The sequence below is a fragment of the Taeniopygia guttata genome, chromosome 2 (assembly GCF_048771995.1).
Source record: "Taeniopygia guttata chromosome 2, bTaeGut7.mat, whole genome shotgun sequence".
Lineage (NCBI taxonomy): Eukaryota > Metazoa > Chordata > Aves > Passeriformes > Estrildidae > Taeniopygia > Taeniopygia guttata.
The window spans coordinates 117,746,289-117,765,353 of record NC_133026.1 but is presented as its reverse complement, the minus strand read 5'-3'; the positions used below and the strand labels follow the sequence as shown (position 1 = coordinate 117,765,353).

Below are 19,065 nucleotides of genomic sequence, written 5' to 3'. Positions count from 1 at the left end.
TTGGTTCCGCCGGCGGCCCGGAGCGGCGGTGCGGGGCCGGGCCGGGGCCGGGAGCGGCGCGATGGCGGCGGCGGGGAGCGGCGCCTCCGGGAGCGGGATGGCGCAGAAGACGTGGGAGCTGGCGAACAACATGCAGGAGGCGCAGAGCATCGACGAGATCTACAAGTACGACCGCAAGCAGCAGCAGGAGATCCTGGCGGCCAAGCCCTGGACCAAGGAGTGAGTGGGAGCGGGGCGGCGGGGCGGGCGGGCGGTTTGGGCGGTGAGGAGCGGCCTGACGGGATCCCGGCTCTGCCTTCCCTTCCGCGGCCTCTGCGTTGTTGCAGCCACCATTACTTCAAGTACTGCAAGATCTCTGCGCTGGCGCTGCTGAAGATGGTGATGCACGCCAGGTCCGGCGGCAATCTGGAGGTGATGGGGCTCATGCTGGGCAAGGTGGACGGGGAGACGATGATCATCATGGACAGCTTCGCCCTGCCCGTGGAGGGCACCGAGACCCGCGTCAACGCGCAGGCCGCCGCCTACGAGTACATGGCTGCCTACATCGAGAACGCCAAGCAGGTAAGGACAGGTGGCAGGGGGTTCTGGCCGCCCCCCGTGGAGATCCTGTGCCTCTTGTGAGCTTCAGGAACATACCTGGGGCGTTGCAGGCTTCCTCCCTCCCCCAGTGAGGACGTGCCTGCCCAATTGTCCTGTCTCTCCTCAAACATGGCAGTAAGAGCTGTCAGCAGCACGGAACGCAGGGGCCTGTAAACATTTTCGCATACATATTTCTCTGACTTAAAGTAGGTCATCAGAGGTTGGACACGATGATCTTGGAGGTCTTTTCCAATTTAATGGTTCGTTGGAAAGTAGTGCATTCTCTTTCCCTTTGTAAATTATTTTCATTGCTGAGGAAGTGTTCTTATGGCTGAGGCTGCTGGCTGTGTGACATAGTGTGTTTCTAAAACAACTGATACTTCTTTCTAAAAACAGTATGCAGAATTAAATATATGTGTGCGTTGGACTACTTAGTATTTATAGATCAGAATTATGACATTTATTCTTACCTTCTGCGGTCTTAGTGTATAGTATGCTGCTCTTTTCCATTAAAAAAGAGCAGCATACTATATTCTTCATATATTTGTGAAGAAAATGTCAGTGAAGGAATAAGTAAGTTTCAGTGAAAATTAATTATTCATATTTATCATTTGGAAATTTAGATTAACAGACTCGCTTGCGTGTTTCCCATCTTTGTCACTTTCTATTCAAAGAGCCATGTCATATTAAAGCTGACTATACAGTGAAGTTCTCATGTGCAGAAAGATTACAGAAATACAGCTCTGCTCTGTGGCTGACATGGAAACCAGCACAGAACATCAGAGCACTTGCTGATGTGCCTCTTCCAATACAGGACAATTCTATACTAGAAATAAGAGTTGAAATAATTTTAACTCTCCAAGCTCAAAGAGTTTTGATACCCAGTTGACCCATTTATTTTTAAATCAACTAAAATTAGAAACCCCTTACATACTGAGTAGATATAACAGAGGAGTATTTGGGTTCTTTTGGAGAGTTGGACGTATGTTCACAGCCTTACATAGAATTGAAGATACTGAAATGGATGTGCATTAAGCTGAATCATAACATCAGCAAAGAGTAAACATAATGCAGAAATAATTGTGTTCCCATTGTTTATGTTCTTCAGTTTTGTCAGTAGTTAGTTTCACAATTTTGACAATGAATTTGTGTGCAAATAAAATATCTACTCTTCTGATGCTCTGGCAGAGTTTTCATGCTGGCTTTCATATTTGATTTTGGCAAGCACTTGTTCCTGGAATAGCTCTTTTTATCATTAGGTGCTAGTTAATGTATTCTCCATGGACAGGGTCTGGCCTTAATGTAGTTCAGATGTATCATTTGGCTTTGCAAAACAACACACGTTCTTTAGTGTTTAGTTGGTGTCTGTCATGCAAGTTGTAAAGATAATATAAATATTCTTCACTAGTTAAAAAATAAAGTAGGCAGTTTGTGTGTTTTGTCTCATTACCAGAGCAGCCAGTAAACAGTTCCTTAGAGAGGATTACAAAAATGAGGTTCAATGGGTGTTTATACTCCTGGGTGTTTTTGGCTTTGCTCCTTTCTCTTCCAGTATTTTTAGAGCTAGCCAACTGTGTTATTTGGAAACTCCTATTTTGAGGTTTTATCTGCGAAAAAGTTGTCCAAACCTCATCTTTTGGCTCTTAAACCGGTCTCCAGGCCATAATTTCTGTCACTTCTGGTGTTTGAAAGCATACCTTTGAAGTAATATTTTAAACCTACCACTAATCTCATAGTATATGCCTGTGAGATATTTTACATACTAAATAATTAATTCTCTACTGACGTTCCCTACTGAGGCTATATATACTTGTGTTATATAGCTAAGAAATTTCTCAGACCTGCTGAGCAGCTGTCGCTCACTGTCCAGCTGTGTGGAACCTCTTCTGTACTCCAGCTGTCACTGAAGAAGGACAGGCTCCTTGAAGGCCTTTGTTCTGTGCCAGCAGCTGTAGGAGAGAATGCCAGTGCTACTCATTGTACGGTTTCTAGGGAATATTTCACCACGCGTGGAAATTCCCGTTTATCCTGCCGTGCCTTGCAGTGTGCTGGAAGTGCCACTGGAGGGCAGGCGGTGCTTTGGGAATGGAGCTGGACGCTGGAGCTGTTTCCCTTCCCTGCTCTTTCTTAGGTCGGACGCCTGGAAAACGCCATCGGCTGGTACCACAGTCACCCCGGCTACGGCTGCTGGCTCTCGGGGATCGACGTCAGTACCCAGATGCTGAACCAGCAATTTCAGGAGCCCTTCGTAGCAGTGGTTGTAAGTACTGGCTGGTGGGTGATAACCCTGCACAGCGCATCGTGTTGAGGGGAATAATTTTTGGATTTCTGTCTGTTAGCATTTTAGTAGTGTACTTTGTATGATGGAGGTGTTAGAGCCACACTTTAAAAGTGGTGCTGCTCCTGCTTTGCTGGCCAAATACTGGCCAAACCAGTAGTGTTGCTTGCCTAGACCATTTTCACTTCATTGTTTCAGTTAAGCATAAGGGGGTTTTAAGTATTTAGGAAGTAAGGAAAATTAGTTTGAAAAAATAATTCACTGAAGGCTATTGATACTCAAAAGAAAAAGTACTGTTTATGACAGAACTAATACAATTTGCATGAATTGCTGAAATAAAATGGCTATAAACTTAATTTAAGCCTGTAATAAATAATAAAATATATGTAATGAGTATTACCTGTATTTCTGTATTTCTGCAGATTGATCCAACAAGAACAATATCTGCAGGAAAAGTAAATCTTGGTGCTTTTAGGACATATCCTAAGGTAAACAGTTAAAATTATCTAGTGTGTGAATACTGAACTGCCTTTATATGATTGTCTGAGTTTGGTCTGCTGTGCTGTACTGAATGTTCATTCCAAAGGAAGATGTGCTTGTACACTGGTTACTGCATGCCTTTGGATATTGGATTATGTTTATAAAGGTTGACTTCAGGTTTGGTTTTCATAGAGTTTTGGCAGTGTTAAATCAATTACACTGTCCAGATTGTGGAGCTGTCCTAAAATTATGTAGCTCCCTATAGCTGTCTTTTAATGGATATAGTTGAAGGTAGTGTGCATCAAAATTGTTTTATGTTAGTTCGTCTCTGGTTTTTTTTTTGACCTAAAACCAAATGTTAATAGGATGTTTAATATGTCATAATTAGCTTTTCATTTTAGAAAAGGAAGGTTCAAAACTACCTACTTAACTTTTTCAAATAAATACTATGAATCTTCACAAACTAATGTACAAAAAAGTTAATTAAACAATATGGGTTAGGCTTAAAACTAAGAAATCACATCACTATTGGAGATGTAGGTCTCCAAATGCATCCTCTAATATACTTCTGGCTGTGCTATTTAATTTCAGTCCAATGAAGTTCAGGTGTATCTTTTAAATACCCAGTTATGAATGACTCATCAAGAACTTCAGACAGCCATCCAGTAAAACACTTACCAAAATTAATTGCTTAATAAAAATTAAATTTTATAATTAACATAAATGATTGTGAGAGGTCCAGGCATTATTTTTGTGTTGACAAAAACTTAAGTTATCTTAGAACAGTTTGTGATTCAGGAGAACATTCACTTCAGTGAGCAAAATCACTTCATAAATTGAACAAGAAGAAAAATCCTGTACCTGAAAACCAAATCACATCTGGAAAATGCACATGACAAGTATATTTTTAGGAAGTTCTCACAGGTGACTGCAGGCAGTTCTTGCTTAGTCAGTAGCTGTGAACGGCACCATCTTGACTAAACAAGTAACTGAAAGTTTTAGGTGTCTCTAAGGTATATCCATGGATGTTCCTTCCCTCTTCTTCAAATCTTCCCTCAAAATTTCCAATAACAGGTAGAGAAATACTGTCTAAGAAGAAGCTTGCCCTTTCTTTGATCTAAGAAATTATCTAATCATAGCTTGCCATTTGAAAAAACTCAACTATGACCACTAATTTGCTTTTGCTAAACCTACAAATGTAATGACTAGTACAGCTAGTAAAGCCAGATGTAAACCTGAGATCCAAGAAAATTTCAAATTTCAGACTACCAGAGGAAATGTCATTTTCTCTAGACAAAAAAAAAAAAAAAACCAAAAAAAACCCCACTAGAATTGCATAAACTAGAAGCTTTGTAAGTTTAGGCATTTTGAACAGTCTCAGAATTAGTGTCATTTCTGCCATTTGTTAAATTTTTAGGGCTATAAACCTCCAGATGAAGGTCCCTCTGAATACCAGACTATTCCACTCAATAAAATAGAAGACTTTGGTGTACACTGTAAACAGTAAGTAATAAAAAAACCTACTAATTTTGTTTTTGTGTGTGTGTATTTAGGTTAGTGATTCATTATGGAAAAGTAAATTTCTTGTAGTGTTTCAAATTTTGAAGTTCACTGTTGCTTTAGCGCTTTTGTTTTTGTGAAAAAAAGAGTTACTGGCATTTATGAGGAGACATTTTAAGGAAGAACTCTGCAAAGATAAAGATGAACCTAGTTAAAAGCTTTAACAGCTGATTTCTGAACATTTTTAAGTAGAGATGCCTTGTTGGGGCAGGGAGGAGAGGGTCAGATGTCAATTAATCAGCAGGACTGGGGAGGCTGTGATCTCACTGCTCTTCTTAGTAGGGGCAAGTGTTGTGCAGCTCCTTTTCTTGCATTACTGGGAGTGTTAATTTGTAACACCACTAAAGCCTAGCTTTCAAAATAGGTACAGTAGAATGTAAGATTGTTTGCCTGTTTGTAACATTTACTGCTGCCAAGCATTCCTCAAGAAATTAGAACTGATCCATGCAAAACTGCAATCGTCTATAAGTTATTACAGTATTGAAGAACCCAAGCATGGAATAGGTTGTTAAGAGAATAATTTTTAAAATCTTGCAATCTCATTTAACAGAGCACAGCAGTTTGTGTGGGGATTATGTATTGAATCTATATATTAATTACTTATGGAAGATCATACAGAGAATTGGAACTGGCAGTAACCTTAAGTGCTTTGAATTTTTGAAGATACTTCCTGTTGATAAGGATTTTTTGAGTTGCGTGTACTTTGGATGTGGCAGTCAAGAAAGACATGTTTAGATGGACAGTTATTTTGTTTGCATGTTTGTTTTTAAAGGTATTATGCTTTAGAAGTCTCGTATTTTAAATCATCTTTGGATCGTAAATTGCTTGAGCTGTTGTGGAACAAGTACTGGGTGAATACTCTCAGTTCTTCTAGTTTGCTCACTGTAAGTACAGTTGTGTGCACTGATTCATTCATGAGTCTGAAAGCCAGGGCCTCTGCTGTATAGATATAGACCCCACATTAAGAATCTGTCTGAAAAAACAAGAAGGGAAGGTTTTCCTAATCATAAATACTGAAATCTTCCTCATATCTGCTCTGTAAAAGTAGAAGGTGGGAATAGCACATTTGATTTTACTGAGTTCTGTCTGTACACTTAGATTTTGCCTTAAATACTTTTTAATCTTGTATCTGTAGAGCACTGCACTGAATAACAGTGTTTAATAAGTAAACACTTAAGAAAAAATAAATAACAGAACTATTAAAACTAGGTTACAACAGAAACAATACAGGTAGACCTTCAGTGTAACAGCTGAGCATCAAAACCTTCCCTCTGCAGAAGCCAATTTTTTTTTCTCTTGGTCAAAACCAACTGAGATATACTTACTCCTACTTAACTTAGGGCATGAATTTAAAGTAATAAGACAAACCCAATTCAGGCTTTAGGGATTGAGCATTTTTCAGATGTTCAGCTTCTGTTCTCTTAACCACCTCTCATATTCTATATCACTTCAATATCAGATATAGATTCAAATATGCAGCATTACACTTTTAAAAACGTTTCTCAGATTTGGTTTATTTTCTGTATAAATGCTTGAATTTATAGCTTAAATTCCAAATTTTTATTACTTTCTTTCTCCTAAGAATGCTGACTACACCACTGGCCAAGTCTTCGATTTGTCTGAAAAATTAGAACAGTCAGAAGCTCAACTTGGAAGGGGCAGTTTCATGCTGGGTTTAGAGACTCATGACAAGAAGTCAGAAGACAAACTTGCAAAAGCAACAAGAGACAGGTAAGATAACACATCCATGTGTTCTTCATGTAAAAAGTATTATTTAGTTTTAAACTTTTCTCATGCCTGTAATTATCACCTGAGACAATCAGAAATAAGAATTAGGTTATAGATAAAAATGAAAGACTCCAGAAGTCACTAGTTGTTTTTGAAAGTTAAAGAAAATCTTGCCTCTATTAAACCTATAAAGAATTTTTAATTTTAGGGGGTTTGGAATAAATTTAACTCTAGATTATTAAACAAAAAATTGCTGTAAAATTCCATTGGTATCTGGCAAACAAAAAAAATGTTTTCTATCTAATGCAAAATTGTAACTTTGCTAGAAATTAGCACATTTCTATGTGCTAATCAGGTTAAAACTAACAGTAAGTAAAATTATGGTATAGAACATGATTTTAAGAACTAGTGTTAACAGTCCAGTAAGTATTAGTTTACACTTGTCTAATACTTTTACTAATGTAAAAATTGTGAACTCTTTTTTTTCCATATTTCTTAATTAATGTATCTTTTTTTAGGAAGTAAGAAAAGGTTGGGTTTTTGTTGTTGTTTTTTGTTTTTAAGAAGTAGCTTACAGATATTGTGGCCTTTATATTTTGCTACCCTGCCTGCCAGCAAATGCTTGCTATTGTAAGTTAACAAACTTCTTATCACTAGGTGTACAGCATTATTTCAAAGTTGTAGTATTTTCCCTCAGTTTTCCTTATGTTTATTGATGATTAGTTCTGTTCATTTTGAGCTTTGTTGAAGCTTTAAGTTGCTTCTCAGTAATACTCACATCTCTTTCCCAATTATATATATGCTTAGACTACATCATGTTAGTGTCACCATTTTTCCAAGTAAAATCTTTTAACAGAGGTTAATAGTATCTAACAGCTCATACAGCTGGGTTGTTCAAGTACATTGTATTTGGCAAATTTCAGACTTTGAAAACCAAGAAATACTGCACTGTATATGGTGGTACAAACTCAGGTCCATCTGTGGAGAAGGCAGAACTCGCATGCATCTTGGGAGTATTCTGAGTGAGATGTAGTAATTACATTTAATAAGGAAACAATTCTGTAGAATCCCTTGGAACAGAGTGCAGAAATTGAACAAAATCTGGGATGTTTGCATTTGCGTGTTTTCAGATTTTGAGGCTTTCTGTCCCTCTTCCCCATCACTTTATCTTGGTAACAGAACAGTTTCCTGGTATTCTCTACCCCTGACACACCATTGTTTATTTTTCTGAAAAGTTAACAGCTCTTACAAGTTTTCTAACAAACACGATCGAGTTGGAGAGTGGTTGACTTTATAACAATTAATACTCATTTAGCCTATTTCAATTGCAGAATACATTTGCAGTGGAGTTAATGCTGTTGCTACCTCATAGCAGCCAGGTTACGTGATACCTCCCAGTTCCTATAGGAAAATAGAATAGCAATGCTTTAAAGTGATGAGGAGGATGGAGCTGCTGATGAGTTTGCATTGCTGTTTGGAGTCCCATAATACTGACTGCATTTTATTTTCCCCTTACTCTCACATGCTTACAGTTATTCTAAGAAATAGCTCCTTCTCTGATCATGCTCCTACATTATTTGTTGCAGCAGTTCTAGGTATTTTTCTTTTCTGTTTTTATTTAGTCTTCATCAGTAGTTAGTTTATAAATTGTAAGGGATTGGAAGGAATTGTTTTTGTCAAAAATTCTGGCTTTCCTGTGCAACAGAAGCTACCATAGTTCCCAAAAGAGAATGTAACTGTCCATGTTATGTTTTTCTTCAATTAGTGATCTTTCCTAAGAGAAAAGACAATAGAAAGCCTGTGCAGACACAATTAATTTAGGATTGTGTTCTGCCTGTGCAGGACAATTAATTTAGTGTCACCTAAATTACTCTGAAGAAGTAAGGCTGCAAAGATCACTAAAGGATTGTTAGACATACCTGCTTTGGGAAAACAGTGCTGTAAAGCATTAGCATAAAGGTGCTTACACTGGGCTGTATGATAAGTTCTGTTACTGTCCATGCACATCTCTAAGCCATTTTCTAAGGGGACATATGTCTTAGCAAAGTTGTGCTCTAAGTCAGCTTTCTTTCCCTAAGATTCCTTTACCTGTCTAATAGTAATTTGTCCCTATTCTCCATGCCTTCGGTCCTGATTAATCTTTTGCATTTCTACAGTCTGTTTTTATTTGTTAGTTTGACACTACATTGCCCTACGGCAGCTATTAGGGAAAACTTAGATCAATAGGAATCCTCTCATCTCTTTTAAGGTTTTGCACATTTCATATGTTGACCAGTAACTGATTTGTTCTATAAACTTTTCTTTAATGTTCTATGTAAAGTTTCTCAGAGGAAACATGGTTACTGTACCGGGCTTGGGAAAAGGAGATAAGGTAGAGAGCAGTGAGAGCCTGCAGGTGTTGATAATATGAGCTGATAGCTCCATTCCCCTAAGGTTGTTTTTTTTTTTGTTCAGATGACCACAGAGCCCACTTGTTACTGTTAATGCAAGATGTCACAAATTGCAAGACAAAGTTTTCTGGAATTGGTCTTTGTGTGTATAGTCAGTTTGCTTTTTAAGTAACAAAAAGGTATTGGCAACAATGGCTAAATTGCTGTATGTGACTGTTCCTTTCTGGACAGTTTTTAAGATTCATGGGGTTATGGGCACCCTGTACTTCCAAAACAGCTGGAGATCTTCAAATAAAATGACAGTTCAGTTTTTGTCCAACATTGAATTTATGCTTGTTTTTCAGCTGCAAGACCACCATAGAAGCTATACATGGATTGATGTCTCAGGTTATTAAGGATAAACTTTTTAATCAAATTAATATAGCTTGAAGTGCATTACCAGTTGATATGTATCTCCAAAGCAGAAAATACCATATTTTCTTTTGTTTGGACTTGTTCAGTTTGGGAAATGAAGCTGAAGTGGAAAATTATTCATTTAATTTGTAGTACTTTAATATTTCCCACCTGTCTGACCAGTTTTAAAGAACAAAATGTTCCAAAATGTAGTGCAACTTTTTGTTCTTTATGATAAAACCAGTTTGCAGAATTGTTCCAGAGGAAAATAAATGTGACTTACTGGATTTTGCTCTTAGATATTTATCTCTACTATCCAACTGCAATAAAAGAATTTTGAAACGAAATGTGCGTTTTGGGCCTTGATATTTTTGGCAAACATTTATCTTCTCTTACTCTTTTTCTTATTGTTCTGTGGAAAAAATCTCTCTGCGCAGATTAAATAGGTAACCTGTGTAGTGTAAGCAGTTTATTTCTCAGATTTTAATATCTGTGCTTAATTTTATGAATTTTAATCCCACTTGTTTATCTTTCAACAAGTTATTAAATTTAATGGAGCCTTTCCTGATTGAGGTTTACTGGTTCAGCCAGAAATGGTTTATTTCATAGTAATGAAACATTTATGAATGTACAACAATATTTTGCTTATAGCTTCACATTCATTATGGACATTTTATATTTCTAAATAGTCAACTATTGACCAGCTCTGCAGTGGAATTTATAACATGGTTATATACCATTATTTTTCTCCGGCTCACCTTCTATTACTTGTCATAAGTGACTACTTGTTACATATAAAGGAACAAAATTAAAAATTGCCTTTGAAACATGCACTAGGCTAATTTCAGGCCACAGATACTAAATGCATTAATCATAATTTCTGGTTTACAATGTAGTGCTGCTGCAGGGTTGATCTAAGTTTGTTTTGGCGGCTTTCGTACTGCATTTCAATAATACAAGATGTTTGAATTCCTTTTAAGTTTTCATCTTTAATCCTGAGTTTCCTAGGGGTTTTGGAATGTTTACTTTTGGGATAATTTATGCTTTATACAATATGCCATTATGCTTTATACCTTAAGTAACTGAGTCTTCTTTTCAACCTTAGCTCTGCCTTGATGTAGATTTTGTTTTTGTTTTGGTCTGGAAATTTTTATAGCTATTACTCATTTAGGCCTTTTCATCCAAACAGATTCCAGTGGATTTGAAGTTAAGATATAAGTTATACAATGAAAATTTGTAATTCAACAGGGAAATGCAGATACCCTGAAGCAGAAGTTCATCAAGAGTTTTAAAACAGCAGCATCCAGCTGTATAGGAAAAATAGGTTTAATCATAGCTAGTAAATTTGAGATAATTATCAGATGTGCAATTTGGTAGAACAGTTTCATTCTTCTTTCAGCCCTGATAGTGGTGGTGGAAAGTCAGGAGAAGAAAGCTGTGGTATTTTAATAAGGTATTTATTTTCTTGGAAATTGCACCAGTAGCCTTCTGTAAAAAAAAAAGCACAGTATGTAATACATAGCAATTCCTTTTAAGTTCAAGGAAGACAAAGCAAGTGTACCTGGCCAGTAAACAACTTTTCTTACTTAATTTTCTTCCACAGGTCTTTAAGACTTTATATTGAGCACACAGCCATTATCCCATTCAGTGTGTGTTTACACAAAGAAGCACCCTGCTTTTGTGAGATATCTTGTATTTCTTAATAGGTATCTCTATTGCTACTTAGTAGAATTCTCTTTGCATAACATGATCCAAAAGTTTTGCACATCTTGTATCTACCTAAAATATAAAATAATACTTTCATTTCATATTAGTCTATGGCTGTATTTAAACTGTCCTTGTTTGTGATAGTAGTGAACTGAATTTTTCTGCACATAGGCTCACACACAATGTTTTTAGTCACAGATGAAAAATACCAAGTTGTTTTACAAACTATAACATACTTAATTTAAAATACCAAGTTGTTTTACAAACTATAGCAATATGAATGCTGATGTTGAAATGCTTATGTGAACAGTTGTCAAATGACTTACGTGTCTTGTTACTTGCTGAGCATATGGTGTTATAACTCAGTTTAAAGTTATATATGTGGGGCTGTACCTGTTGCCTGCATAGGATCCTTTCTGCAGTGTTCAGGAACCAGAATAACAGGACCTTTGTCTTTGAACAGCCATTTTTAATGTTAGCATTATTCCAAGTTCTGAGATCAGATTACATGCATTGAAGACCATTACCACAAAGGAGTCATCCCCATCTACGCTCACAAACAGGTGTATCCTGAACAGTGGAGAATCATAATGGATAGATGCCTTAATTCTACCAAGCAGTTGTGAGACTTCAAAAATATTAGTAATAAGGGTATTCTTGAGAACAATACATGTTGTTCAGATACATCCATTTGCACCTACTTTTTATTTAGAAATTAGTTTATGCAAAGGAGGGACACATATCAGGTAGATGACAGCTGAAGTTATGCAGTAAGTACTAAAGCACATACAAATGGGTTCTCTTTGGTAAGATTTCTTGAAACAGGCATGCATTCCAAAATACTGAGTGCCTTTTTCATTTCAATAAATAAAAATCTTAATGAACACAAATATTTTCTTCATCTAACGGATTTGCCAACTAAAATTACAGAATGCTGAAAATGCTGAATTGTGTTTGAACTTCCCTATCCTGTTCTGTTTTTCTTTTTTCAAGCATACTTGTACGCTCACCTTTCTCATGTATGCAAATTACATTTTAAAATAATGTATACATACTAATACATGTTAGTATTAGTATGTATACATTATTTTAAAAAATAATGTATACATACTAATACCAAAATCCAAAGAAATACGTGTGTATTTGTGACAATCAAATACGAAGGACTATGATGAAATTCCTGATAGAATACTGACTTGCCTATTGTGAAGAAAAGCCATTCAGATTTCTTCCGTGATTACCGGGACTAAGATTATTTTATCAGATACCCTATATATATAGCTTCATTATCCTATCAGATCTGCTTCTCCTTTGAAGTCTCCTTCAAATGTTTGGTAAGGAATGGAATGGCAGCTCCAATAAATTAATTGTATTGCCTGAAGATTGAATGGCTTGGCTTCTGTTGCAACCCGAACGAGAAAACAGACATAATGTTTTTTCTTGTCTTTTTCATTTTTAAATTTACTGCATGGAGTAATGTAGCTGTGAGAGACTGACTTCTGTTTCTGTTTCCCTGTTGTCCTGTCCTCCAGCCTACATAAAACAAAAATAGGCAAGAGAAGGTGAGGGGTATGGGAAACATCCTGCTGATGGACCATCTCTAAAGGCAGCTGCAGGATCGCTGCTAAGGGAGAGTACCTGAACCTGGCCACTTTTTAATGTGTTTTGAATGGATCTAGTAGCTTTCTAGAGTATTTGTAGTTCTAATAACATGGCATGGAGGGATTAACAATTTTGTTTGCTTTACCCTCCACCTTTATGTTTATTAGCTTTCATCATACCGTCACCTCAGCATTCTGTCTAAATTAAGTTTCAGCTTTTTTATGCTGTTGTTATAAAGCCGCTTCTTTACCCACTAGATAATTTTATTAGCCCTCCATACATCCCACATCCTAATTTGACCTTGACAGGACCCAGACCTGCACTGTACTCAAGATTTAGGTGCACAAAAGTTTTAGAGAGAGGCAAAACAGTCCTCCCTCATTCCCTTGTCTCACTTGTAAAAATCTGATTAGGTGATCAGGCTATTTATTAGGGTAATTTTTTTTTTCCTAAATATGAGTGCATCTGGCAGATCCCATTTGTATCCTGAAGCACAGAGATTTTCAAAACCTCAACCCTTACTCTGAGGGAAAATGGGCATTAGTAAATGTTTAGTGTTTGCCTGGATCTCTTACATCAGGTATCTAGTACTAGAGACTGAGCCTTTCTGAAGGTTTATACTAAACAGAAATTTAAAATAATAAGCTCAGTACACTGAAGAAAGACAAATTTTAGAATATGTTTCAATCCCAAAAACGCTTTCTGGCACCATTAGCCACAGGTATCTGGGTTTTGTCACAAACTGTAATCTTTACTCTTACAAGCAGCCTCACTCAAGTCAAGAAATATTTTTGCTTCAGAAAGAGCTAATAAAAAGCTAATAAAAAGACCTTAAGCTTTTGCTTTTGAGGAGTGTCACAAGTTCTTCAGTTGTTCCTTACCTCACATTCATGCCAGGACAGAAGAAATATTCCTTGAGCTTTTCGTAAATTATCTTTGATTCTAGTACTCAAATAACAGACATCTGTGACCTGGTTACAAGAGCTCTGTTTACTGTCTAACTTTGGTGTTCCTTGAAAATCTCGCCTTAGCCCTGTTCAGACCCTATGTGACAAGGAACTCTCGCGTTTTCCTTGCCTTTGGTGGCAGTGTGGGCACATGTGCTCATCTAAAATAGAATGAGCTCTTTTAAACTTGATACTTAGTAAATGAAGCATAATATTCTTACATTTCTATCACTTGTGCCTTTATAAAGTTCAGACTGTAACTGGTTTTGGATATTTTGATTTTTACCTTAACTTGTCCGGTGTTTCATGTAACTTCAGTGTGACAGATATATTTGCATTAAAAACTATAAGGTTGCCATGAACCTGGGTACAGGATCACTCTTGCACAGCGCAGTACATTGCCCCAAGACATGCAGTGTTTCTACAGTAGTCTTCCATTAAATAATCTAATGCCAGTTGATTATTTAATGTTGATTATGAAAAGTTGAAGAATCCAAGCTGTAAAGCTAATTGCTGACATGTTGCTATTTTGTTTATAAGGTTAAAAATATGGTAAATGTAATTAAACATTAATCATCTTACTTATTTTTACCCTTTTGCTAAATTTTGGATTTTTTTTTTTTATGTCAGTGTTTTGAATTCAGCTTGGTATGTTACTTTCTCTTTGATAAATATGCTATTTATTTAATCTATTTTTATGACCGTGCCCCAAAAATTCCAAATCAGAACTAGACTCTCATTTTACCATTAAAACTTGTCACTGAGAGGGATCAAGCAGTGGAACTGGCTTCCCAAGGAAGTGGCTGAGTCACCATCTCTGGCGGTATTTGAAAGACATGTATGTGTGGCACTTAGGGACATGGTTTAGTTGTGGACATGGCAGTGCAAGGGCAATGATCTTTCCAATCTTAATGATACTATTATATTTAAAATATTTACTGAAATCCCAATCTAAGGTATTTTGTATATCATACCTGTAAACTAAGCTAAGATAAAATGATAAAAACAAATTCTTTAAAAAGTAAAAAGCCAGAAAAAAATGTAGATACTACACAGCTGAGATAGCATAATTTTAAAGTGCAAGTCCCTAAGAGTTGAAAATTATTAAAATATGGGGTAATAAAATATAAGATTAATTGCATGCACATAGAACTTTTTTTGTCAGGTCTTGAAGAACTGACATCAGAAAGTATCCAGTTAGTTGAAAGATTTTACTTGAGTTAAAAACAATTATGCTAAATCTTTAAGGAATTAATGAAGTATCCTGTTCCTCAGGGTGTATTTTTATGAGCTGTAGTTTTATTTTTCAGAGCCTCAGAATAATATCCACAAGGAAATATGTAATTTAGGAAGGTTAATTTTGACCCTCAGATGAAACTTCTAACATATGAAATATTTGCTGTGACATTTGGTTTGTTTTTAATTATGAAAAATTGCTTCATAGAGGGCTTTCTGAAAACGACAGTATTCTGGGAAGTAGTATGGTCCAGTGGATAGGTCATGGGACTGCATCTCAGGAGAATGGGGTTTTCTTCATGGCTTTTCAAAAACCAAAAGCACATAAACTTTAGCAAGGCATTTTTGCCAGAGCTAGTGTCTGCTTCCCTCTATGAAATAAGAAGATTGATCATTAGCCTTTTGAAATTGTAGATGATAAAGCATATATAAGTATTACAGGGTTTATGCACTAAAGGTCATACATGTCTAGTTTGTCAGACATTACCACCTTTAATAACAACTTGTAATAATGCTGTTAGCAAAGAATGTTTACTCTGATTTGCATCATTTTTCTCTTCAGATCATCACAGATAGGAAATGGCTAAGTCCTTTGAGGGGATTATAAATGTATTGTGTTCAGAACTCTTCATTTTCAACTGAAGCATGTATTCAACTCCTATGTAAATTTGTGTATCATTTCCTGTGTAAATTTCTGTTTGCTCTAGCCCAGATTACCTTAGGGCTTATGTGCAACAGCAGTGGCATTGCTTTATTATAAAAGGAAATTAATTTATGTGCCTGCATCTAATGGCATGCAATCTTTAGTAATTACAACCATCTGAACTTTCTTTTCCAGCTGAAGACAAGTTGCATTCACATAATTTGAGGTTAGAATTAAGCTAATATTTTGTATCTGTTTCTGAGGGAGGCATTTTCAGTCTTGAGTTCTACAAAGCTGGAGAAAGTGGCAGATACTGTTTCAACTTAAACAAGATGTATTTTATATGGTGATACAAGCTCCAAACTAGCTTCTCATTATTCCAACTTTGTATGAAGTTCTTCCTTTTCCACTTCAAAAATTCTTCTTAGGACATCTAGGTAAAACTCTGAGAGTAGCAAAAATGGTTTAACACAAATATTTATGTAAATCATCAGCTGGGGACAAATAACACATAAATAACATTTTACACCTATTTAAAAATAAAGACTCTGTGAGTACTCAGATATCTATACAATGTTTCACAAAATAATGCTGAGATACCAATACATCTTTGGATTCTTTCTGAATCATTAGAAAATCTGCCAAGCTGTTATTTCCTCTATGGTGAAAACTTGATGTTTTGAATTATTTCCTATCACTCATCTTTGGAGACAGAATTTTGCATTTCCAAATCTACGTTGTCATCTCTGCTGGAGGTAAGATACAATGTTCATTAAAAGAAAAAATAAATACTACAAAGATAAAGTGTTTGTTGCCGCACTCCCTCCGAGATGAAGTTTTTCCCGGCCTAGCTCTAGCTCCAGAGGGAGCGAGCAGGTTCCCCGAGCCCTCCTCTGGGCCGATGTTGAGGGGCTTTGGAAGGCTCTGGATGGGTACTTGACCCTTCTGGCTGAAGTGGACCTGGGACCTCATGGCGGAAAGGAAGAAAGAAGCTGTCCAACTCTGGGGGCAAATGATCCTCTTTATTGCCCTCAACGTGAGGAGACGAACTGACGAGAACCTACCTGCAACGTGCAGTGCCTGCCGGAGAAGGCACTGGAACAAGGCTGACATGGGTTTATATAGGGTAGGGGGGCGGGGGGAACTTTGGCCAATAGGGGTAAGGTGTGGGTGGCTCCGTGGGGGAGTGGTTTTGGGGAAGGGCCAATGGAATAGGAGTAGGGGAGGGGCCCCGGGCCTTCACCCAATCACCCGACGCCCTGGATGGAAGCTTCTAGATGGTGAGGTGGGGCGCCGGATGACTGGTGGGGCTCCTGGGAGGAGATAAGGGAGTGGTTTGGTGGTGTGATGGGTGATGGACGGGGGTGGGACGGCGGGAAGGGATGGAACAAACCAACCGGGGAGGGGGTACGTGGAACATACCAAATACAATTTCGAACAAAATAGAAAGAACTGACCCATACATAATATAACGTAACGGAACATAAAATAACGCAACTCCACAGTTTGTCCTAACAAACAAATATTTTTCTAATGACTTCACCTTTGTTTCCAGGCTCCAACAGATTTTAATGCTGCAGCTCTGAGATGCCACTTCATTGTCTTTGGTGACTGGAGGTGCTCCAATCCCAGTTGTTTAACTGTTCAGGTCATGCAAGTGTGTAGTGCAGATGATTTGAAGAGGTCTGTCCATCTCAGTCTGAAATTAGCTGTAGTAGTACATTGCATAAACAGAAGAATTTCTCTAAGGCTTCAACTTCCTTGTTTTACATTAAGAGTTTTGCTTGCCAGCCTGCATACTGCTTGGGCTGCAGAAAACAAACTTGAAAAATTTAACAACTTGTGAGGTTATAGTAGTTGTAACCAGGCAATCATGGTTTAATAGGATAAAAACTTTTATTTTATTTGAAGTCCTAGAAGGATCAAATGATAACAAATATAGATCTTAACCTCAGACTGAACTTGCTCTATTGAAAGGCAGTCTCTTTAAAGGTAGTTGAACTTTCTCTTTCTTCCCTTATGTTTCATTGGTGTGTCTTGGTGTTTTTTAATTTCAATAATTTCAAGGTATTTGTTTACTCCTCATAAACATTAAAGCCTTTCATTTTTCTCTGAAATCCTTTGACAGGGATTGTCAAGTTGTCCAGCTGTGTAGAGCACCAGGTTTTGCTTCTAACAGGAAAAAAGATGTGTAGATCTCTTGTTTGTGCTGCTAAAGAAAATGAGCCAAAGAATTGAACTCTGGTCTCTGTCAATGATGTATGTTCTTTTGAATGCAATGCTTCTCCATTAAAGACTTTTTTCTCCTAACATAATTTGTTAGCTTTCTAAAAGGAGATCTAAGGATGTGAATTAATCTTGCAAAAGGAAGGCAACATGAAATGTAGACTTTTCTCCTGTTCTGAATTTAGAGCAAACTTTTGCAGAGGGCTCAGTATTGTTGCTAAATAAATGTAGAACCACTGTACTGTGCATGGAAAATAGGGAAAGCAGAGCAATGTGTAAGTGTTCTTGGCTTTAGGAAAAAGATATTGTGATCAAGTAAAACAAGAAAGTAACCTATGCCCTGCAATGAAATTTAAATAATTTCAAGCCAAAAGAGTATAAAATCCCATTCTTTTCTCCCCACCTTTCTTAGGATGTGGGAACAAAATGCTATGTGTTCATGTTGATATGAGATGGGAGTTTGAGATGGTGGCTTCAGGTCTACAGACAATATTTTCAAACACATGAAGTGTGCATAGGAGGATGATAACACTGCTAATTCTCCATTTTTATAGATACTTATATAATTTGGTCCCTTAGAAGTCTGAATAAGATAGTTCCTAACATCCAAAATTAATTTGTACTCAGTACAAATTTAGAAGCCAAAGTCTTGAGCATCAATAATAACCTTTTGGTTTTATGGTAGAATTTTTGTCTAAAAATAGTGTGTAAGCTAAGGAATAGAATATGCAGCAGCCAAACATTCCTGGAACATTCATGACTTTATTCCATTTATTAGTATTAGGGCTGAATGGGCTTTATATAGACATAGATATCACTACTGGGACCAGTCAGTTTAACATCTTTGTTGGATAATAGGATCAAGTGTCCCTTCAGCAAGCTTACTGACAACACCAAGCTGTGTGGTGTGGTAACATGCTGGACAGGAGCAATACCACAGGGACCTTGATAGGCTTCATAGGTAGGCCCATGCAAACTTTCTGAAGCTCAGCAAGGCCAGGTGCAAGGTCCTGCACCCGGGTAAGAGGGATCCCAAGCACAAGTATGGGCTGGGCTGAGAAAGGAGAAGTAGCCTGACATGTCTCAGCAGTGTCCACTCACAGCCCAGAAAGCCCAATTGTGTACTGGACTCCCATCAAGGTAAGTGTGGCCAGCAGGTCAAGGGAGGTGATTCTTCCCATCTATTCCACTCTCATGAGACCCCACCTGGAGTACTTATGTCCAGGTCTGGGGCCCCTAAAATAAAAAAAGCATGGATCTGTTGGAATGTGTTCAGAGGAAGGCCACTAAGTTGAT

General features: G+C 37.3%; 1 protein-coding gene across 1 annotated transcript; it reads left to right on the top strand.

Moving 5' to 3' along the window:
- The first annotated feature begins 2 nt into the window (after nt 1–2).
- On the top strand, nt 3–9,755 carry COPS5 (COP9 signalosome subunit 5). The gene is given in 8 exon segments (NM_001245771.1): nt 3–219; nt 327–561; nt 2,711–2,839; nt 3,280–3,345; nt 4,755–4,840; nt 5,670–5,781; nt 6,480–6,628; nt 9,360–9,755. Coding segments are annotated over 8 exon segments (1,020 nt in total). The 5' UTR covers nt 3–61; the 3' UTR covers nt 9,445–9,755.
- Nucleotides 9,756–19,065: the final 9,310 nt, after the last annotated feature.